A 24207-nucleotide genomic window follows, 5' to 3' on the forward strand; every position below is an offset into this window, starting at 1 on the left:
GAGGTCAATCTCCCTCACATCCATGTGACCAGCTAAACTCCATCTGAAGCCGAGAAAAAAATTATTACCATTTAAGATTAGATAAACACAGAACTTAAGCTGCGGCCTTAAACTTGCTAGGGAATACCAGGTCATGTAGAGATTGGCATACACGTGGTATTGTTCAAAGTAATGCGCAAAAGAAGATGCAATGAGTTCTAATAGGCCTCACAGAAGAGAATGGGGCCAAACTATGAGATTTGATCAAAATTGCATAAATATAATCATAAAGAATTTTTTTTATAACTGATCACTTACTGGCTCCTAGACTGGCTTTTCTTCCAAGTCCATCACCATTGGAAAAAGACTAATTCAAACTATAAAGAAATCTATGTGCATAAAAGTTAAATTAAGAGCAGTGTCCCTTCGAGTAGGAAGGTCATACACCCTTCCATCGAACCAGCACAGATGCATGCTATGAGCCCTTCTGTGCCAACCCCACACTATAGCAAATACCCCTTAATTTTGCCCAAGACTCCACTCTGTCCAGTGCAGAGCTAAGGTGTAAGGTGCTCCAGGCAATTGGGAGTTGGGGAGGTGGTGGTCAGTATTGGTTGGTGGAGAATTACGGTTACCCACTCACCATGTAAACATGTGCACACATAAACACAGGTGATCAATTTCTAAGATTAAATCTCATTATAAAAGAATATAGAAAAAAAAATTTACAGTGAAATAATCTGAAGTGAAATAACTGTGGAGTGTGTGTGTGTGTGTGTGTGTGTGTGAAAGAGAGAGAAAGCGACATATCTTAAAATATTTTCTGATTTTAATAAGTTGACTGTTTTACTCCCTCCATCCCTGCCCCTGCTCCTTATCTCCCACTAGACTGTTTCAGAAAGAGAAAAAAAAAAAAACCCATCTAATGACATAAGTTTTCTGTTTAATTGGGTTTCAAATAAATGGGAATTTGCTATAATTCTTTAAATTCTATTAGAAACCTTGACTGTTCAATTAGGACCCTAGCCTCTCTAATCCTGGCAGTAGCTTTTTGAGTTTGTAGGTACAAAAATAAGTATTTCCATTTTATAGATGAGGAAATTTTGGCCCAGTGATTAGACCACTTTGGTGTAGGGTTCCCTGGGAAAAATCCAAGCCCTCAATGAAAGTAGAACCAGTGTCTCTGGTCTTCTTCCTACCACAGCAAAAGAAGTACTCACGTCATGATGTGGGTCTCCATTCCTGCCTCCACCAGAGCCCCGTCAACAAAGAGAGGAACTGAAGTGAAACCATACTTGTCCCAAGAGTGGCCCTCATCAAAACTCACCCTGTGTTGGAAACAAGTACACAGAAAAGACAGCTGAAAATAAAGCTAAACTCTTCCGTAACCATTTGTCAGGTTATTAAATTTTCCTCTGTATCTTGCTTTGTGGCAGTGTGGATTATCAATAGCTTTTTAATCTTCAACATCTCCTCATATTATTATGAGATTTGATCAAAACTGCATTTCCAGACTTGGGCGGAGACAGCACCTAGAGCTGCAGATATATTTCAACACATTAGATTCGACAAACAACCCAAGCAGGAGGGCTTAGTGGATGGAGTGTCACGTTTCAAGTACTCAGAATGGAACCTGAGGTTCAATTTACAGCAAAATCCATTCAGCCCTTGGAGGTTCTGACACAAATTGAGTAAGGCTGGTGGACCCGAAGGAAAGGGAGGGGGTTTGTCTTTCAGATCAAACCTTACAAACAGCAATTTTCTATTTGTTCAAAACATATGTTAGGATCATTTTCCCTCCCCAGTGCCACTTTAAGGGGCTTTTAGGGATGACCACTGAGAGTCAGATGTTCTGAGCAACACTGCCCCATCTTTCATCCAACGGTAAGAGGAAGGTCTGGCCCCTTGTGGAAACAGAACCTGCAGTGCTTTAAAGACATGCAACTAGTGGAGGAGACTTGAGCAATTCTGAGTGCTTGTTTCCTTTCCTTTCTTGATATTATCAAGGACCTGTCTGCCCCTTGATTTAACCAGGGGGCATAGCCCAAGGACCATCTCCTCTGAGAGGCTTTTCTCAGCATCCCTTCTTCCCTAAGACAGCCTTAGTTTCTTCATCCTCTATGATCAGTTTTGCTCTGGCTGATTCTTAATTCTACTCTATTTCCATAATTTAGGATTAAAATTCCCTTCTGTATGTTCCTATAATACCCAGGCCTTCTCCTATCATAGTGCTGACTACTGACTCCTTAACTGATCTTGAATATCTCAGCTCAAGATTATAAACTCTGGGAGTTCAGAGATCATGTATGTCTTATCATTGAATAACCCCTTAATAACAAATATAACACAAATATATCTCTCTTACAATGCTCCTCACAGTATGTGTGTGTGTATATACACACACACACGCAAATCCTAATATATACACATAATATATATATATATAACATATATATACAATGGTAAATAATATTTCTGTGAAGACTTTTTGTTTCTTTTTCTTTTTTTTTTTGAGACGGAGTCTCGCTCTGTTGCCAGGCCAGAGTACAGTGGCACGATGTCGGCTCGCTGCAACCTCCACCTCCTGGGTTCAAGCCATTCTCCTGCTTCAGCCTCCTGAGTAGCTGGGACTACAGGCACATGCCATGAAGCCTGGCTATGTTTTTGTACTTTTAGTAAAGAAGAGGTTGCACTGTGTTAGGCAGGATGGTCTCGATCTCCTGGCCTCGTGATCCACCCACCTCAGCCTCCCAAAATGCTGGCATTACAGGCATGAGCCATTGCGCCTGGCCATGTTTTTTGTTTTTTTAAAGAGACAAGGGTCTCGCTCTGTTGCTCAAGCTGGAGTGCATCAGCATGATCATAGCTCACTGCAGCCTTGAACTCTTCAGCTCAAGTGATTCTTCCACCTCAGCCTCCCAAACACCTAGAACTACAGGTGTGTACCACTGGACCTGGCTAATTTTTTTAAAAAAATTTATTTTTGTAGAGGTGGGGTCTTCTTTTGTTGCCCAGGCTGGTCTCAACCTCCTGGCTGCAAGCAATCCTCCCACTTCGTCTCCCAAAGTGCTGGGATTACAGGTGTAAGCCACCATGCCCAGCCTAAACTGGGAGTATTATTTTTAGGTCAAACACTATACCATTAATTCTTCTATTCTTAGTAGTTAACAGAAAACCCGGCATATAACTGATACTATATACATGTTAAATGAATACATGAATGAAATAATAAGGAATAATGACAGACCCTCTTTAAATCTATCCAATCATTTCTCAAGTATGACTTACACTGGCACCCATAAGCTGGATGTGAATTACCACCCCATTAACAGCCAGCCCACATGGTTCACTCTCTACTCACTTATTTCTCTGTCTATCTCTCTGTCTCTCTCTGATTTACTCTCTGTTTTATCCTCTCTGTCCCAATGTACAGATTAAAAACAATAATAAAGTCAATCTTTTAACCCAGCAAGAGTAACCAGTCTCTCAAACAACAATTTTCGCATTTATGGTATACCTTGATCCATGTTCACGAATGAAATGCAGACAGTCTGCCATAAACATCTTTATGAGTTCCTAAATTGTCATCATCTGTCTTGAATTTTAAGGACTTGATTATTTCAGTCTTTTTAAAAAAATATATTGAAGGCTAAATAATCATTTAAACTAACCCCAAGAAAGTTGGGCATATCTAAATTGCTTTTCATAGAAATGGGTTTCTCATTTCAAAAGTGAAAACATGTATAATTGGGAATGAACTTTACTTTTTTTTTACCATGTATTCCATCAGTTCCTAAAATAATCATAGTTGTTTCAGAGTGTGTTGTGGCCACTAACAAGTGAACTCTGGCCGGTAAGTCCAGAAGGTAAGAAAGTATTAGTTGGGATTTTTGTTTGGTTTGTTTTGGTAACTTTGGACAAACTGGTTATTGTCTTGGCAGATGAAAGCCAAAGTGAATTTAAGGCCTCTCTCTGTCTCATTCTCAGGATTTCCTTATCAATAAAAGGTCAGCATGAGCCACGTGCAGTGGTGTACGCCTGTAATCCCAGCACTTTGGGAGGCCAAGGCAGGTGGATCACCTGAAGTTAGGAGTTTGAGACCAGCCTGACTAACATGATGAAACCCTCTTCTACAAAATATGAAAAAAGAAAAAAAAAATTAGCCAGGCGTGGTGGCGCATGCCTGTAATCCCAGCTACTTGGGAGGCTGAGGCAGAAGAATTGTTTGAATCCGGGAGGCAGAGGTTGCAGGGATCCGAGATTGTGCCATTACACTCCAGCCTGGGCAACAAGAGTGAAACTCCATCTCAAAATAAACAAACAAACAAACAAACAAACAAATAAATAAGGTCAGCATTAGCAAAGCAAATTGCAGTGAGTGCCATGAGCACTGCAGGGAAGGAGGAATCTTCATATGTCACTGCCATAATGAGCAGGGCACAGGACAACCATCTTTATACAATGAAGAGAAGACCCACAGAGAGCAGACTCGGAGAGACCATCACAGCCTACCAGCATCAAGATAGGACCTCCAGATGGGGAGAGAAATTATAGATGATCAAGGGCCTGTTGTATGAAATGAGTTCACACAGAAGGAGCAAAATCCTTGCTAGAGGAAAGAGTGGATCAGCAGATACCTAAAGGCAGGATGAGAAATGCCAAAGTCCAGGTAGGAAAGGTAGCATAGACAATAACTGAAGCCCAAGGATGACATAAGTAAGCACAAGCAAGTGGGCAGGACTCCAGAGCTAGGGTGATCTGAGATCAGTGATTTCTAATACTTTATTCTCACACTGAGGCAGTTATGAAGGACAAAACTCCTTAAAGAAACTCCAAAAAAATAACATTAGAAAACTTAATCTCTTAATTATCAAATATTTGGGTCTGGATAGGCTGCCGTTTGTGAAACTTATTATTATTTGATGACTAGAAGTTTTCAAATATCCTGAGGTGATATATTATATATTAAATTCTATATTGAATGGTATCCCCAAGGGATGTACCTTCTCCTTCTCAGGTCAGTAGCTCATTAATGGCCAAGACAAAGGTACTGCAAATTCCTTAATAGCTCCACAGGTGAAATTGAAATCAGTAGGATTGCCAATACTCAGGGAGACAGAAGCAAAATTCCGATTGGTCTCCAAATAGTGGCAACATAGGACTACAGACTCAAAGTCAAATAAAATGAATTTATCAAAATGTTACTGATGCCTACTACTATGTGCCTGATCTGGCAGTGACCTCAGGTCTAGGGATACAGAAATGAATAGAAAGTTCCTGGCTTCCACAGAACTTACTCTCTAGTGTGAGGAGATGAACAATATGGAAATAAATCAATGCAAAACTATGAGTTAGAAATAAGTATCATGGAAACAACTAAAATAAGGTGATTTGATAGTCACCAAACAGCTACTTTGTACTAAAAATTTAAGAAAGCCGTTTCTACGGAGATGACATTTAAACTGAAATCTAAATGATAAGTGGAAGTATCCATGTAAAGATTCAGGAGAAAACCATTACAGAGGAAAGGTCTAATATGAAAAAGCTGCACTGTGAGAAGAACAGAAAGATGGTCAGTGGTTGTAGCTTAGTGTGAACAGGGATTAGTTGAAAGATTTAGAAGAAGAAAGTAAGGCAGAAGCCAAATCATGAAGGACCTTATTTTCAGTTGAAATAATATAATTTGATTTAAACCTTAAAAGACAAGTTTCAAGTCTCTTTGATAAATGGATTATCAAGACCCAAAGTGGATTCAAGAAGATGAGTTGGGGAAGGGTGGTAATTTAAGAGACCACACCAAGATGGGGCTTGGATGAAGATTATTATAGGGGAAAAAATTAGAAATATTTAGGTTATTTTTAGAGATGAAATCAATGAATTTGGTGATAAAATATATAGAGGTTGCATGAGCAAAAGAAAGAAATCATGGAAAATATTGATTTGCAGGAGTGTTAAGCAATTGACAGCGAAATTAGAAAATCAGGAGAAGCAGTTTTTTTGTTTGCTATTTGTTGTTGTTGTTTTGTTTTGTTTTGTTTTGTTTTGAGACAGAGTCTCGCTCTGTAGCCAGGCTGGAGTACAGTGACGCATTCTCAGCTCTTTACAACCTCTGCCTCCTGGGTTCAAGCAATTCTCCTGCCTCAGACTCCTGAGAAGCTGGGATTATAGGTGCGCACCACCACACCCAGCTAATTTTTGTTTATCATCTGTTTGTTTCTGTTTTGGTCCATGTTAAGATTGCTGCTTTTTGGACTTCCATATTGTAATATTGTTAAGAAGACCTTTGGATGGATAGATCTGGATTTCTCATCATAACTGGGGATGTAAATTTGGAAGTCATTTATAAGACAGAAACAACTTAAAGCAGAATGCTTAATTCAAACAAAAACAAAAACAAAAACAAAAAAAACCCACCAAGACCTACAACTAGAGAAATGAGATTAGCTAATAAAATATATAAAGCTGAAAAAAACTGGAGTCATTGGTCAACTACAAGTTAAATATTTTCTGGCAATGCCACTATCATGAGAGTTAATCAAGCCACTGTGAGTCTAGGATGTACTCACAGATATATTACAAGCATAAGAAAAGAAATCATCCTTCTACCCAATCCTAAATACTATGTTCAATTTTAATAATTGTAGAAAACTGACAATAAAAGTAATTACAAGTAAAAAGCAAATGGTCCTAAAAACAGGTTATATGAATTTTAGGCAGCTTACGGAAAAAGAAGAAGAAAAACTGAATTAATTACCATTGCATCTTAATTTTTGTAAATGAGAAAGTTTCCAAATATTTTAAAGGTCTATTTATCGACTACCAAAAAGGGATAATGTCAGTGAAGGAAATTAGACAGAATGTAGTCAGATACGTGGAACTATTAATTATTTAACATACAGATAGAATAAGGGAGAAAAGATTTCCATATGACCCTTCTAAAGAGAACAGTCAAATATTTGTGGATAAGAATATAAGTTCCCAAGTACACAGTCCCATTCAACAGTGTATTCCAGCCCCTACACTAATGCTAGATAAATAATATATGCTCAACAAATATGTATGCAATAAATGAAAAAATGAATAAAATCTATCTTGAGTTGCATATCATGTCATTTCCCAGAACTTAGAAAGGCTTTTCTAGCCTAAGATATTTCTAAGAAATACATTGAGGTCCTTCCCAGCAGTACTTTTCTAAAAATCATATGTAATTCTGTTGCAGGCTTATTCTGCATAGATCTGAGTGGCAGATTACAGGTCAATGGGCAGAGATTACAAGTAGGTTTATTATTGTTCAGCATGAAAAACAATCTTTCTAACAACTAAAGCCATTATACAAGATGGGAACTACGTACGGTGGGTATTTGCAGGTCGATTAGCACTGTGATATTCTGGTAAACTGAGGTAACTCTTTGGGGATATCACAAAAGTATCAGCTATACCAAGTATAATACTAGTTTAAATGACTTCTGTAAGACCTTTTCCTACTTCAGGTGTCTATGACTATGATACTGACATGACATAAACTAAAAGGAATAGAATCTGCCAGTAACAATCAGAATCCTCCTCAGAGGTCTCTAGCACCGAAATAGAGAGCTACAGTGGTCATTGAGAATCAATGTTCCTCCCTCAGGTAAGGTGTATTGCTCCATTTCATTTTATCCCCAGTACATGAGGTGGTAGCATTTTAGCCACCTGGAAGTTCTTCAGAACAGCATATGCAGTTTTGATTTTCAGAGGCATGTATTGTTTAGAACTATTGTTTTCATTTGAAAGTTTCTCTAAACAAAATGCTAGCACGCACAACCAAAGAAACACAAAAGGCCAGGTGATGTTTTCCTTTCCGTTTCCAAGAACATCCCATTGAGAGACGCTGACAGCTTGTCAGGGCTAAGCAAACAGTCACATCCCGTCTACCTGCCCATTAGGTGCTCTGCTGATTGTGAGTTTTCATTAGATCTCTGTATTCAGTGGCGGTCCATTGTTTATCTCACTCTAATGCTTCTCAGGTACAAAGGAGATGGAGGGTTTCCCTGAAATAGCACTAGTTCTAATCTCAAAGCATTCAAATGTACATGATCACAAACAGATGGGTTCATTTGTATGCTGTTTTGTGTTCACGCCTATCTGGCTACCTATCATTTCAATTTGTAGGAAACAACATGCCTTGTTAGCCTAGCTAAAGTTTCCCCAGCTTTTCAATTATTACTCTTATTTTCTCTTAAAGGCAATGTAGCTATTATTTAAATCTGAGAGCCACTACATCCCAGTGGGTAATCTGGTGTCTTTTTCCTTTTCAAATATTAATATACGTACATCTGTATATAAAACAATGTCAGTCTGAGATCTATGACAGAAAATGGCAATGAACTGATTACCTATCTTCCTCTTAAAATGAGCTATTTGTTTACCTTGAGGGTTGTCACTTAATTAGAAGCTCCTGGTAAAGAAAAAGTTGGCTTAAGTTTCAGAAGCTTTTATCTCACAAGCAGGAGACAAAATCAGTCAACAGTTTCATAAGAAAACATTGACGATAATAACATTGTCAAGCCCTTACAAAACACTCACTTAGCCTTTGAAAGAGGCCTGCAAAGGATAATTCCCAAATGAGTTTGTTGTTGTTGTTGCTGTTGTTTACTAACACATACACTCAACAGCTTGCATTTAACCCCTTCCAGGGACTGCCTTAGAGAATAGCATTCATAGAAAGGCAAGTAAGCAAAAATCATGGTCTCTGTCATGTTCAAGAAAACATTTGTAGTATTTATGACAAATGGCAGTATCAACATCCTATAAATGGAGATAATGCCATTTCAAAAGCTTAGTTTGAAAAATCATTCTTGATACTTTGTAAGTTAGAATAGTCAAACAAATGGAGGGTGATATTATCATTGCTATTATAAGAAGAAATTCAGTGGGAGTGCAGTTCTTTTTTTTTTTCCCCTGAGCTCTGTAAACATCTTTTACCAAGAAAAGAGATACTATATTGAACAAGGGAAAACTCAAACTTTGTAGTGATGACTTTGAGAGTCATGATTTGGTCCTACATAAATATTCCTAAATGAATGTTGAGTAATTTTCCCAACTTGGATGGTTTCCTTCCAGGCATAATCAGCCAAGCACTCCGTTTGGAAGTCAGGCAGTCTCTGGAGATAAAACTTTCGTGGATCAGACTGAACTGTTAGATGTAAGGATGCTAAGATTTGACAAAACCAAAACTCTCTTCCCTGTACTCCTGCCATGTCAAATATGCTCTCCTCTTCTACCACCAAAAGGAAATGACAAAAATAAACTCTTTCTTTCCTCAGCACAAGGCAACTTCTGCAGAATGCTTTAAGAATCAATGATTAAGTAAGTGCTAGGTCCCTATATAATCAAGGAGAGTGATGGCCAAGTTTAAGGGCTGGTTGCTAGCCCCTTCTCCAGGACTTACAGGGAAGAAACCAGGCCAGCTATACCTGTCTGTAGGACATTTATCAACTCTCTTATGAAGATTTAGATGGAAGTTTTTAACATGATGGGAGCTAAGAAACATTGCCTTTCTTGGTTTTAAAACAAGCTTGTTTTAAGACTCAAGCTGTCTTCTCTGAGAGTGCAAGTCCTACTCAGTCCACAATAGAGACAGCTCTTTCCTCTACAGAGGCAGATGGGTTTTGATAGCAGAAAAAATTACCTACCAGACCAACTTTAATCCCTTAAACTGGCATGTAAGTTCGTCTGAGTCCTACCTACCTCTATCTACATTTTTGGTCTCAATCAAATAGTCTCCTGAACACCCCCTACATTACTTGAATTCTGGACTTCAGTCAAAGTTTTCTCTTTCCTTGGCTTGCCTCTCACCTCTCCTGTAACTCCTGGTATCCTTCTCTCAAAGGTCAGCCCTCATGCCACCTCCTGCAGCAGGAGGTGAGAGAAGGCTGCCAGGCTCCTTACATAGCAGGCTTCAGTATTCCAGCAATACACACAGTCGGCATCCTTTAGCAGACATTGCTTTCACTTCTAGTCATGCATGTACTGCCTAAACATCTTATCTTGAGTATAATCTCCTGGAGGGCAGGGACTATGTCATAAGCCTAGGTGTGCTTGTTATAGTTTATAGAAAATTAGCAGCCAGAACAGAAGAGCATCCATGACAGAAATCTAACTTGGTGCTGCCAGGTACACATGTCTAGCCTTGAGAAAGGTATTTAACATGTTTGCTTTTTGATGCCATTGTAAGTGGGTGATAGAAAGGTACCTACATACATAGGTTGGTTAAGCATTAAATGAGATAATTCATGTAAATGGTTTAGAACAGTGCCTGGAATGTAATAATCCCTCAATAAATACTGACAGTCATTAATATCAAGCAATTCTAGTATTTGGATACTACCAAAAAACCATATAAATCAGTAGTAAAAGGATAAGAAACAATTACATTGGGAACTTTTACAAGCTCATCCTTGAGGTGGGAGAGCACTCCTCTTACAAATGGCTCCATGCATCTTTTTAACATTTATTTGCACAATCTCTCCATATCACAGTGGTAGAACTATTTCACTATATGCTAGGTTGAGCTTTAAGAAACTGGTAATATTTGATCATTTTTGACCTAAAAATGGCGATTTCATATGGTTTCACTTAAAATGGTCACATTGAGAGAATCCTTCTTAAGTCTTTGCCAAAGGGACTGAAGATTGGATTTGCCATTAGGGAATCCTAAGCCTTTCCTGATTAAGGTCTGATGCTTTCCAGTAAAATTATTACTCTGAACGTGTTTATCGCCCAATATCTAAGACCTGGTAGTTAGGCCAGGGTCCACCTTCCTGCCCCTGTGAATCTGACCAACTGTACTGTAGATAGGATATTGTCCACCTACAAATATTCACTCTTCCAAATATTCCCTTTGCTGAATCTGAAGCCTGAAATTCTTTCCCTTCAGGGCATAAACACACATGAGACTCAGCCGTTCCCTGCCAAAAACACAAAACAACAACAGCAACAAGTTGTCGTCATCGTTGTTGTCGTCGTCGTCGTCATCATCATCATCTATTCTCACTCAACTCTGTCCTTGTGGAAGGTCTTGCATCATCATCATCATCTATTCTCACTCAACTCTGTCCTTGTGGAAGGTCTTGCATATACACCGTCAGCTCCATTTCATAATCTTACTCTTTGAAAGCAAAAATCTATACTGTCTCTATTTCATTTCATTGCTTATCATCCATTCAGTCGTTTATTCGTTTATAAATCTATTACAGTCTAACTTTTATCCCCACCTCTGTTTCAATTCTACTCTGACAAAAATCATGAATAACCTCCTATATTGCTTAATCCTAGGTTGTTTTTATTCCATAACTGACTTGATCTGATTGTAGAATTTGATGCTATTAATCACCCCTTTCTTCAGCATTCATGAAAATATTTCCCCTGAGTTTCTATATTTTGGCCATTTCTATTTAGCCTGTCCCATAATTTCTTCCTGCACTCTGAATATTGGTTTTCGGCAGAGTCCATAGGAGTCCCTGGTTTCTCCCTGTACTCACTCTCTTGAGGCACTGAGCCCACTACCATAGCTTTAACTACCACCTAGTGGCTAATGACTTCAAAGCTAAAGTGTCAGCCTAGACCATTCCCGATCTTCAGATATTTGACAACTCACGGCCATTTCTGCTGAAATATTCATAGAAACCACTAACTCAACTTCTCTAGAACTGAACTCAGTATCTGTTACATGTACTTAACCCTCCTCTTCCAATTTCCATCTCTCCTGTTTTGGATTACTGATCTTGGCTACTTGAACTGCAGGTCCTTCCTGCTGTCTTCTGCCTTATCTGACCACTCATTACCACCCACCATATTCATTACACCTCCCCATCTGAATTATCTGGCCTACTATTGCTACTTATGAGTTAGATGATGTAAAAGCTATTAAATGGATGGATGGACAAATAAATGGATGAGGAAATGTACAAATGGGTACAAAACCATGCAGAATAACTCATCACAATTCTCTCCACTAAAAAGCTGCTCATTAGCTCATTAATAGGGTAGGGAGCTCTCCTTACCACAAATGCCTGACTGGCAGAGGTGTGTGTTTCATGGCCACGAGGGCGCCACCCCAGTCTAGGAACCAGACATTGTACTCTTCATCAAAGATCTGGAACAACAACAACAACAACAACAATCATAGCAACACCTTACATTTGCATAGTGCTTAACAGTTTACAGTCTTTCACATACATTGTTTCATCTAGGTTCTAAGCCTTCCAACAGCACTATCAGATAGTTTTGTAAGTATTATCTCCATTTGATTGATGAGGAAATGGGCTCACAGAAAACAAATAACTCTCCCTAGGCCACTCAAATTGCCTTTCCAGGGCTCTTTCCACTATTAGTACTGTGAACCAGCATGCTACATGAAGGTGAGGCAAAAAGGTGCATGCTCAACTAGATAACCCAAAGCAAAGTATGACTTCAAAGAAACTCCCCTATCTTTCTAGGTAACTAAGTTACTACTCAGCCTTCTCTTCTTCCTCAGCTATTCAGACGTCTGCTAATTTGTCAATGGTCTGTGTCTTATAGTGTTGTTTATACATTATCTAGGAACTTAAAAGACAATTTTTCACCAACTATGGTAAAACTAATAAGTGATATAGCCACCACCTCCCTGCAAGTTGGATGAAGACCCAAGTTGGGTGTCTATGAATCCCTACTCTAAGTGGTCATTGGAACACAGTATGTCCAGGGACCTAAAGTTATTCATTCTTTATTTCATCTATTTGTCTGTTACTTATCCATCCATTCACTCATTTATTCACTTATTCAGTGTTCCATCCATCCATCCATCCCTCCATCTAACCACAGGCATTTTCTAAGCACTGACTGCAATACAAGGTTCTGAGTCAAGAGAACTTCAGACCTAAGCTCACATTTATCAATGCTTACACCAGATATGACTTTTAAATCTTCAACCTTCAACAGGAAAACTATTTCTCCAGCAGAGAACTAATCTCAACTTTAGATCTTCTAGGGGAAAGTATGCTTGGAGAATTCCTACAGCACTTAACCATTGATGGTGGTTTATGCAGCCTAGATGGAGAAGTTGGGATGGTGGGTTAAGTGAAGAGGGCTGTAAGAGGATAAGGAGGTACAGACAGATTTAAAGGGGGAATGGGTAAGAGGAATGGGGTCTCCTATATATATGCCCCAGGGAACCTTAGAGAGAAAAAGTAGTTTCTCAGTCCTCAACCTCTTTTTCTTTTCATATTTATCTTCAAAGAAAAGAAAAATGTCCCTATTTATGACGAGCCTCAATGCACAAAGGACCTAAGGGTGATTCACTTATATTCCAGATATAAACATAGACTCTGAGTCTGCGATGCTAGGCTTTTCTCTCCAGAGCTTAAAGGATGGCTCTGTGATAAGCCACATAATGGAACTGCTGGGTTGAAGCCTAAGAATGAGGAACACAGGAGGAGGCACTGGGGAGGAGGGAGAAGTTATCCTCATCCTTTCCTCTTGATTTTACCATCTGGCCACTGCTCATTTTTGCCCTGTCTAGCACTGGAGTGAAAAAGTGGATTCCTTAGCTGTTTAAGAAAGGAGGAAAGAAAAAGTATTGACAACAATGGTCAGGTGAGCTACTTCTTGAGGTAGAGAGACCTCCAGAAATGGTTTGTCTATGAGGATATTTTGTACCAGATGAGTTTGTATTCCAGCTTCCACCCTCCTTTGGCTCTCATAATAGGTTATTTTTACATTTTGAAGGGTATGATCTTATTTATGTATCTGTTCCCCAGTCACCTGATTATGATCTTGTGGGTAGGAACCTTATTCTTGACTGTGTGCCTTGCAGTACTTGACATAGTTGCTTTTGTCTCATAGGTACTTGGAATCTTTACAATGCTGGTAGTGCTGACACGGGTGGAAATGGGGATGATGATGGTGGTGGTGAAGACAATCTTCACTAAGGGATCCAAACAGGAAATTATTTAACTAGAGTTCATATGGTGACTCTACCTTTACCATCAAGATATTCAGTGTCCTTCTCTTGTCTTCTCCATGGAGAAACTGTGTCACTTTTAAGACTTAGTAAAATGTCACTCCTCCTTGTGATGTCTTTCCCGGTTTTTCCAGCAGGATGTATTCCTGTCTTTTCTCTGTGTGCTAATAATGCCACTAAAATACTACTATCACCCTGAACTATAGTTAGTTGGTTATGAACCCATTTCTTCTAGTTAATTTTGAGCTTTTTAAGGAAAGGGACTCCAAATTATTCAATTGCCTCCTGGAGCCTGACACCTAGTTGACATTGTATAAATCTATTTGTCCAATATAGTAGCCACAAGAGAGTATTTAAATTTAAATTAATTAAAATAAATAAAATTACAAATTAACTTCCTCTGACATAGTAGTCACATTTCAAGTGCTCCATAGCTGCATGGGCAAGCACAGATACAGAACTTTTCCATCATCGCTGAACATTCTATTGGACAGCACTGCTGTAAGTATTTGTAAATCTGAATTAACGTTTCATGCAGTTATATATCTATTAAGCTGTTTCATACTTACTCAAGACAGTCTACACAATACTTAAACAACCACTGACTTCCATGGCTTTGTCAGTTTTAATGTTCTAATCCTTGCATTTTGTAGATACAGAAACACATCCCCAAAGGTGAAGAGAACAGCTTGCCAAGAACTCTTGGCACACTAATGATAAAAACAGTTTTATCAGTTGTATCCCCAGCAACCAGCACAGTACTTAGCATCTGGACCTGTTTCATACATATGGCTGAAGGAGAGAATAAGTGAACTGGGAAAATTCCAGTTCCTCCTATTCCCTGCCCAATGCCCTTCTCATTTTACCCCATTACCCCTCTAACCTGCCAGCCAAATTGACCAAACTGAACAGCTGCTTCAAGTGTTTTGAAACTACAAAGTCATAATGAGACTGAGAATCTATAGGATGGAGAGAGAGATTGGTAGAACTTACTCTAAATGCCTCCTCCCTTTTTCTCAATTCACCCAGTTACCTGTCTCCATGTGTTGCCCCCATCGGAGGAGATGAACACACCAATATCAGTATATGAGAGCTCCGGGCCAATATTGCCTGAAACATAAGCAGATCATTTGAGATTGTCAGGAGTTTACCAATTAAGTGTGCTTAGGGCTGGGGGAGCAGAGAGTAAAGGTTTTCTAAGTAATATTTACAGCTAATTTGTGCAGTTTCTTTCTTGGTGTCATATCAGAAGCCCAGCAGGAAGAAAAACCCAATATGGGAGAAAATTTAAATAGTATGACAGAAGTGCATCATTCAATGACATGAGTCAAAGACTGAATATCGATTAGTTCAGGTCTCTTGAATTATTCACTCTGTATACCAATAATCTCTTACATTGCTCCTGACAGGTGTTCCCTGAAGGAAGCAAAGACTGAAAGAGTAGACACATGGAGAAACTGAGCATAGGAGCCTGAGAAAAACTGGTGTGTGTGTGTGTGTGTGTGTGCGCGCATAACTGTGTGTCTGTGTGTTTGCAACTTGTCAACATGTCCTTTGAGTGCCAGGCAGTTGAGTGACCCAATGGCACAGACTATGTAACCTAAATTATACAGTGCCCAGAAGAAGATGACCACACTCAGCATACCATGGCCATCAAACATGGCAGGAAAAAAAGTCACCTGGCTTATGCCTAGACCGACCACACTTGCTGCTTCCATCCTTTCACACTCTCCTCTTCTCTCTACCCTTCTTTTTCTTCCCCTGGCACTCCATCACCTTGTGGCTATGCTTATTAAAAAGAAAGTGGTCAAGCTTTTCTAGTCCATCTATATTGATTTAGTTTTCCCAATGGGCAGTCCTCTTCTCAGAGCCTAAAAAAATGCCCCCAACCTAATAGTGCTCAATAAATAATTGTGGAATGAATGAATGGGAAAAATGATTGGATCATGTTCCAACATTGACGTGCACTTGAGGAGGTTCTGACAACCAGGAAGGAACCCTAAACATGTAAGAGTTTATCATATTGGCTGATATATTTTTTTAAAATAGCAGGAAGAGAATGTTAGCTCCCACACATCTGTAGCCTAAATAGGAGCACAACAAAAATGCAATAATGAAAATGTTAATTGAGTTCCTGACATTTAATGCTTCAAGATGAGAAATTAAAGCCAGGCTACAGCTTGTCAAGCTCCCATTAGCATCAGGGAGCACAAAGATAGCCAACTTGTTTTGAGACTCAAGTTTCCAAAAATAACCCCTGGGCTCAGGGTTCAGGGTTCAGGCAGTAGGTGTGAGAGGAGTAGGGAGAAGGCTTCGTGAATATATCCATCGAGTTCTGCCTGGAATTTTGGATTCAACTCCCCAGATACAGGTTTTAGAAGACACAGGTGAGGAAAGTAAAGAGGAATGGGGAGGAGAATATCAACCCAAGTTGCTTGGTGGTTGTGCTAACCTGGAGCATTGTGTTAAGAAGGATTCGTTGGTTTCAACAGAATAGAATGTGATGCTGATCAATAGATGTCTACCAAGGGTGACAGAGAGAGAGGGAGGCAGGAGCACAGCTGCTCCAGAGCTGTGTATCTTCCATCCCTGGCATGGCTTCTAAGAATCTAGTTTATCATCCCTCATCTTCCTTAGAAGCTGGTTCTGTCAACATCTTCAACCTGTCTTTCAAAGCTCGACTAGATGGATTTTGGGGGCCTTATGGTGGTAAGAACCCAAGGCTCACAGTGAACTCTATTTGTGGAAATATCTTCTGTCAATTGAAAAGACCCCTGAAAGAAAATGCTACTGATCACAGAGATCAGAAAGTTGGTTTCCAGATGAATGGACAGAAAAGATGTACCCAGGAGGAGTTGATCTTTGAACATGCACAGTTCCTAGGTGACTCTGTGGGTGATTTCTGATAGGAAGAGCTTGAGTTATGTTGTCAGAGAAGGAGGATTTGAAAAATGAACCTTGCTGGCTGAAGTGGAATTGGCGCCCAGCTAGTGACTTCCAACCACGTTGGAAGAAGGGGATGCAGCTGTTGCCCACTTGAGTGGTATGATGAGAGAGGAGCGGCAGTGAGATGGAGAAGAAGAAGAAGAACAGGGATCTCTTCTCACCGACAGCTTGGGTGGTAAATGACGGAGGGCCCATGCCCCTTTTGGAAGCTTTAAACAACTTCCTTTTACCCTCATTTCCTCCCAGTGCTACCCTTCTCTGCTCCTTAAATATTTTTGAAAAAAAATAAAAAGGAGAGAATTTTGAAGTCCTCTGAGGGCTAGCAATGCTTCTCTTACCACCACTGATGCCAGAGGGATCTGCTGCCCATACGGGGTGGCTACAGGCTCAGTGGGGGAGGAAGCTGACAGTGTTCAATCAATGTGCCCCTGCAGGGACAGGGGCGGGAGGAGGGTTGCCACAGAAGGAAAAACAGGAGGGTGCAAACATTCAGAGTTTACAGGAAGCCTAGCAGAGAGTCTGGTTAGCTGTGGACCTGGCACGGAAAGGGGCTCAGAGACAGGTCTGGCTGAATGGCCATAGAACAGAGCACTAGAGGTGGAATCAGAGGGAGAGTGGGCTGGAACAAGACACCTGTTTCCACCTGCCCACAGTCTCTTCATCTCTAAATTGGGGAGGATAGTAATTGCCATTTCTACATTACTGTGCAGTTGTGCAATCAAGGCAAGGAAAGTGCTTTGCATGCTGTAAGGCACTGTGAGGATGTGAGGTCTTTAATACTAGCTTGAAACCACTGTGTTAAGGATATTAGGAATCCCAGTGTTTCTGCTTGCAAAAGGCAATTGCCAAACTCTCCATACTGGAATTCCATCTGCCTTCGGAGATGTCCTCAACAGGAGTTAGAGATGAATCTCAGGCTATACTTTTACCCACGCAGCTTACCTGAGACCACATCTCAGTTCAAGGTGGGGAAAGGGAGTCAGCAGTGGAAGTGGAGAGAGCCCAGGGTGGCTGACACCTGAAGGAAGGTGGAAGGCACCGATGTGGGAAAGGATCCTGCAGAGGCAGGCTCCATGCAGGCCACTGAAGGTAAAATTAGCTGACTTCATAGTTATCTTCCTGATGGCAAATAACCTCCCACGGTGACCAGAGCAAGCAGGGTAAGGAGAAGCTGGGTATGAAAAAGCATGCACCAGTGACTCAGCCCTGGTTTTTCATCAGAATCTCATCAGCTGAGTTATATCTCTCCCAAAAATCCAGGGCATGGCAAAAAGCCTCAAGAATTACAGGGGGAGATAAAAAGGAATTAGCAATTCTGATACATATGGACACAAAAATTCAAAAATAAATCTTTAATGTCTTTGTGTTCGCTAATTTACAAAGTACTAATTGAGAAGCAATATGCTGGTCACAGGTAAGAACAACTACCATTAATTCTACCTTATGATGGTCTGAGCACTCTGCTGGATCTTTAGACACACACTTCCATCTCCAATTTTTACAACACCCCCACAAGGTAGAAAACATTCCAGTTTTACAGATGAGAAAAATGAAGCTCAGAGGTTAAAAACTAAGCCAAATGCACAAACCTAGTAAGTGTCAGGGCTCAGCCTGGAAAGCAGGAGGACAAGGTTCCTGAGTTTCTCTGTGTGCCTAGTGTATGCACAGGATTTATGGATTCTGTTGAAGGAGACGAGCACATTATATTCTTCTGATGTAAGAAGAAGACTTTTAACTTCTATAATATTAATGATGATGATAAGTGACATGTACTAAGTATTCAATATGCCCCAGGCACTGTTCTAAGCATTCTACTTATTTATTTCTTATTTATTGAGCCAGAGTCTCACTGTGTCACCCAGGCTGGAATGCAGTGGCACCATCTTGGCTCACTGTAACCTCCACCTCCTGGGTTCAAGTGATTCTCCTGCCTCAGCCTCCCTAGTAGGTGGGACTACAGGCATGCGCCACCACACCTGGCTAATTTTTGTATTTTTAGTAGAGACAGGGTTTCACCATGTTGGCCAGGCTAGTCTTGAACTCCTGTTCAGGTGATCCTCCTGCTTCGGCCTCCCAAAGTGCTGGAATTACAGGCATAAGCCACTGCGCCTGGTCATTGTTCTAAGCATTTTAAATTCATTGCTTAATTATATCCTGCAATTATATTATTCTGGTACTATTATGCCCACTTTGCCAATGAAAACACTGAAGTTCAGAGTGGTCAAGCCACAAAGAACAATACCTGGCTACACACTAAACATTCAGATAATACTAACTTTTATTATTCATCGCTACTTTTTGATGTAGCTTCCAGTTCAGCCCTGAGCCTCCTGTAGGTCTTGAGGAGAGGCATAGGGTCCGGCAGCCCTTAAGTTGGGAAGACCAATCCACATGGATTGCAGAGTTTGAGGATCACTCCTCCAGCCAGGGGAACAGCAACAGGGCCTGCCCTCATCTCTCCCCAGCCTGGGCTCCCTGAAGCCAGTGGTGTTAAGCATAGTTGCTCCCAACCATCTGGGGTCGACAGGAGTTGACTGAAATGCTAGAAGGCTATGCCAGCTGTCAGTCCGATGAGAGTGGTTGGTCACTGGTGGTATGTAAAAGCTCACACACTTGGAGGCTTGGACAAGGAAGCCATGCCTAGAGAGTAGGAACTCCAGGGACCAGAGCTTTGGGTTGATGAGAGAAAACAGAATGTACCAGCTCCAAAAGTCACTGTGAATTTATCTGCTTTCATTAGAAACATAAGCTGACCAACACCAGAGCTCTAACTTCTAAGATCAGCAGGCTGCCTTGCTTTATGCCATCAATGTATTCCTGAAAAGGTGTATGGAAATGCAGTGCATGCTAATCAGAGCACACTCTGCCGAGACTTCAGCTTTCATCTCGGAGTTGCTTTATCTTCATTTCCGATTGATGCTCAGTGGACAGTGATTCCAACAATACAACCTTAAGTTTTTCTGCCCTTTGCCCTCAGGCTCTCAGCCAAGTGGTTAATCATGTGTAAACAAGCCTTTACATGCACCAGAGACCTCCTGATTAAAAACAGCGCTGGGATGGAACCCTTTGTAAAGAATCATCTGTGTAAAGAGAAAACAACCCCAACTTATATTTGGTGAGCTAGGAAGTTCATCTATCATGTTTTCTTAAAGTGTGGATTCCTATTATAAACAACCATTCTGATTGGTCAGTTTACTTTGAGAGAAACTCTGGCCTCTTGCTAAGCACAGGGGACTGTTCTGTGTCCCCGGGGAAGATGCATGAACTTAGGAATTACAAATGCCTGGAGCTCTTTGCATCTTAGGTTCTTGGATGGGTTTTGGGGAATCCTGCATATTTTCTGGGGAGAGTGCCCATAGCTTTCATCTGATGCTCAAATGAGTCCAAGATCCAAAAATGGGTGACACATTTATTCTAGATACTCTCAGTATGGAAGACGCCCAGGGAACATTTTCCTTACCTGTAGCCACCACAAGTCCTGGGGCTGTCTCCTTGCTAGAGATTCTTCCTGAGGAATACGGATTTTCAGAGAGCTGCAGGTGCAGATGTAAGGAACAGAAGGGCTAAAATGGAGAAGGAAATAGTTTCATTCTAGAAAATTCCAGACATCTGTACCCCTGCCCCACTAGAGATGGGCTTCTCTATGTTCAGCTCCCGGAAATAGCAAGGCATTGGATGGTGAGTCACACAGTTTTGGGCAGAAGACATCCACACCTGAGACAGCTGGCATGCTCAGATTAGAAGCTCCACTGAGTACCTTCCATAAACGCCCTCCTGCCTCTGCCCCCTAACTTGAATCTTATGCCTTTCCCCCTCTTCCTCACCCAGCCTATCCAAGGTCCAGTTCATGGCTGGCTTTATGAAGCCTCCTTGACCATTCCTTCTACCAGGATGACACTAACATTCTCGCATTTCTGATCTTGACCATCAATTCTGCTTCTTGGAGCTCTAAGGGCCCTCCGGGAGGAGTGAAGAAGGGAAGCTATGTGAACTAGGCCAGGCCCTCCACCTTGTTCAGCCAGATTGTCTCTGTCTCTGTTTTATGTATTTTGTTCCTATTTATAATTTTACTTAAAATATTTGAAGCCATCATCTAAAACCTATATAAGTCTGTGTTCTCTATTTATTCACTTATTTATTCATCTATCCCCATTGGAGTGTTCTTAAAAGGGCTTGGGGATTTACAGAGACATATTCTGTACAATAAATACAAATAAGATGAAGAAATATAAAGAAAGAGAAAATCAGATTAAAATAAGATGAATCCATGGGTAAGGTTTGAGGGAAAAAATATCATGCTGTGACCAATTCCTAGAGGTAAGCAGGCATTTATCTCTGACCCTCCTAGTACCCGAAGCAAAAATTATATGGAATAAGGCTGAAAATTACAAAGGGAAAGGGTGTCATTTGCCGTATTTACCATTGTAGTCCCAATTTTTAACATAGGGTCTAGAATATGATAAGTGGTTAATAAATCTTTTCGAGTAAGTGGCAAGAGGTAACTTTTTGCTCAGAAGAAACTAACCATTTCTGGGACCTTAAAATTGTTTCTTACAGAGGTCCTTATTCAGAGGGCACTGAGGGTTGTGGATTTTATTGTTAATGAACCGTCTTGCCTCCTCACACAGAGCAGAAGCACCTGGAGCCACAGAAACCATCTCACACATCATGTCTTCCATGGTGCCTACCCCAATATTCCATACAATAGGAATCCTGGAAATGTTGATAGATTAACTGTCCAATATGGACATTCCAGCCTAACCCCTCCCCCCACCGGAATCTCAAAGCAACTTTTGTTTGCCTCAACATCTAGCAAGAATTTACCAAAACACAATGCATCATGTCAGTGTCAGTTAATAGATGTATTACTACTACTGATCTGTGCCTGGGACCCTTGGGCACAAGCTCCTTCTCTTATATGTTTCTTTGCCTTACTACAAGATGGAGCACATAGTAGATCCTCAGTAAATGCCTGCATAATTCAACTGGTGCTGCAGTCTGAGTCCACGGACCAATGCCCTGCAAGTTTTAGAAAATTACTGCACTGCACCACCTGAGTTCCTAAGACCCTCTGATGAAAGAAAGCCCTTGACACAGCTTCCCCAGGTGGCCAGCCTGCCCTGTGAACTTCCCATGAGGCTGAGTGACTGACCAGCAGGCAGTGCACCGGGCTTCCTCTCAGGTCCACATCTGGAGCTTGCAGCAGGCGCCAATCCCTGCCTTTGTTGTAAGTGATGTATGTCTTCACCTGGTCGTCCACCTTCTTGTTTGCCAGAAATATCCCTTTGATACCTGCTACCTAGGAAAAAAGGTGAGAGATGGAGAACCATGCTGGGCCAACATGCCTGTGGTCTTGGAGAAGTCCTTAGAGAAGGCCCAGAACCTCCCATGGCATGTTGGGGTTCCAAGCAGGAAAAGAAGGAACATGATAGGAAACGTTGAAAGCCATGTGGTCTCTGAAAAATGTTTAAAAAGTTCATCTCTGAACCTTTTGTCACCGCCCTAGATGTCTCTTTCTATGCTTACCCATTTGCTTTTTCCCACTTTGCTCGTCTCTGTACTTTGTTCCATAGGACTTTATCTTTAATTAACTATTAACATTCCCTCTGAGGTGGGAGTGGCTGACAAGAACTGAAGGAGTTACCCCTTCCAGCAAATAACATGTTTCTGCTCAGGCGAGGCCCATAGATGGGTATTCCCTAACAGTGGAAGCTGAGGCACTGTGATTAGTAGTAAGGAAGATATCCTGGGGCAGATGATCCAGCTTGGAGGCCTGGCATCTGTCTCTTTCCATGCCACTAGCTCACTGTGTGACTTTGGATAAATCCCACATCCTCTGTGGGACTCAGCCAATGGTCGCTTCGAAATTGGTGGAATAAGCCCTCTTCCTCTTCTTTGTCCCAATTGGCTGGCAAAGGATCCCTGAGACTATGTAAAGCACTCACCAGTGTTCCCATGCTTTGAGATTTGCAAGCCTTTGATATTTTGATGGGAAAAGAGCATCACCACAAAACAAGCAGCCAGAGGATTAAAGGAGATTTATCACCAGAAGGGTTCTAGGGTAAGTACAAATTCTACTCAAACTTTTATTCCTTATATTCTACATGATGGGCAAGAAAAGCAGATATTTAGAATGACAACGTCCTGCATCAAAGAAAGATACCCTTAACTCTTTTTTCCATAGAAATTATAGCATGTTTCAAAGGCAAATAGCAAATAGCATGTTGCTAAAGACAATTCAATTAGTTTAAATATATATATAAACAATAGGTTCAATGGCAGGTTTTGTGGGTGATACTCAGATATTTTAAATTTTTAATTGTATTTATCCCCTATTCTTCCAGTATCATGGTTAACTGAGGTTTACTCACTTTGGAGAGAATGGCAGTGGGACAAAAGGCCAAGAGTTTCACAGAAGTGAGGCTTTTTGTTTTGTTTTTTTCCAAATGACATAATTTAATTGATGAAATAAAAACTCTTCATTTCTTTTTTTAAGTAACCTGATTGGCCTTGAAAGAGAATGTTGGACCAAATAAGAATAAACAAACAAGTGGACAGAGAGTGTCAGGAGGAGAATAGAATTATCTGGAAGGACACCACCAGGGGAATTTGACAAAGGGCCAACAACAGAATTGATTAGATTCCTACCTGGAACAGTGGGTAAGTAAGCAGAGAAACCAAGGTAGGGGAGGGCATAATGCCTGAGCCATGCCCTCGCTAGAGACCCCCTCCCTGCCCTAACGGCTTAACGTCAGGGCCATTTCAGGAAGGACGGCATCTCAAATGCTCATCCGGGAGCTATGAGCCCCTCAGATCATCTCAGTCTTTAAAACCAACTGCGAAGGTGCATCTCCTAAACCTGAACACTAGTCATTCCTCACAAAGAATGGAATCTGAGATTCTCTAGAACCTTCTACCGGATGGAGGCTTTTCAGTGTTCTGTTTAGCCACAGAGCTGATGCCTTTTCTGTTAGACCCCCAGCTAATGATTCCAGAGAACTCACTCCCCTAAACCAGTTACCCTCTCCCACATATACCCAGGGCCTTGCTATCCACTTCTTCGATGAAAATATTTGGATCAGACTCAGACACCTTGGCCCTGGTTCAGTTTTTCCCGGGGAGCTACTGTGGCCCCCTCTGATGCCCCCAGCTCAACGCATCACAGAAAGAATTCTAGCCACTCAGCAACCTCTTGTGATCTTCCAGGTGAGCAGGTTAACAAATTAAACAATCATTACCATTACCATTACCATGTTTTCCCACTGAGTACACCACCACTCGGACAGGTATTTTCTGTGTGC

General features: G+C 40.9%; 1 protein-coding gene across 2 annotated transcripts in view; it reads right to left on the bottom strand.

Annotated features, from left to right (window-relative positions):
• SORCS3 (sortilin related VPS10 domain containing receptor 3) overlaps positions 1–24207 on the bottom strand; it is a 611216-nt gene that overhangs the window by 85763 nt on the left and 501246 nt on the right. For both annotated transcript variants that reach the window (XM_017944309.3, XM_031652096.1), the window contains exons 10-14: positions 22059–22205; positions 20367–20469; positions 14994–15070; positions 12024–12115; positions 1200–1307 (exon numbers count right to left, since the gene is read on the bottom strand). In XM_017944309.3, the coding sequence (XP_017799798.1) occupies positions 1200–1307; positions 12024–12115; positions 14994–15070; positions 20367–20469; positions 22059–22205 (527 nt within the window). The remainder of the gene's footprint in view (positions 1–1199; positions 1308–12023; positions 12116–14993; positions 15071–20366; positions 20470–22058; positions 22206–24207) is intronic.

The sequence above is a fragment of the Papio anubis genome, chromosome 11 (assembly GCF_008728515.1).
Source record: "Papio anubis isolate 15944 chromosome 11, Panubis1.0, whole genome shotgun sequence".
Classification (NCBI taxonomy): Eukaryota; Metazoa; Chordata; class Mammalia; order Primates; family Cercopithecidae; genus Papio; species Papio anubis.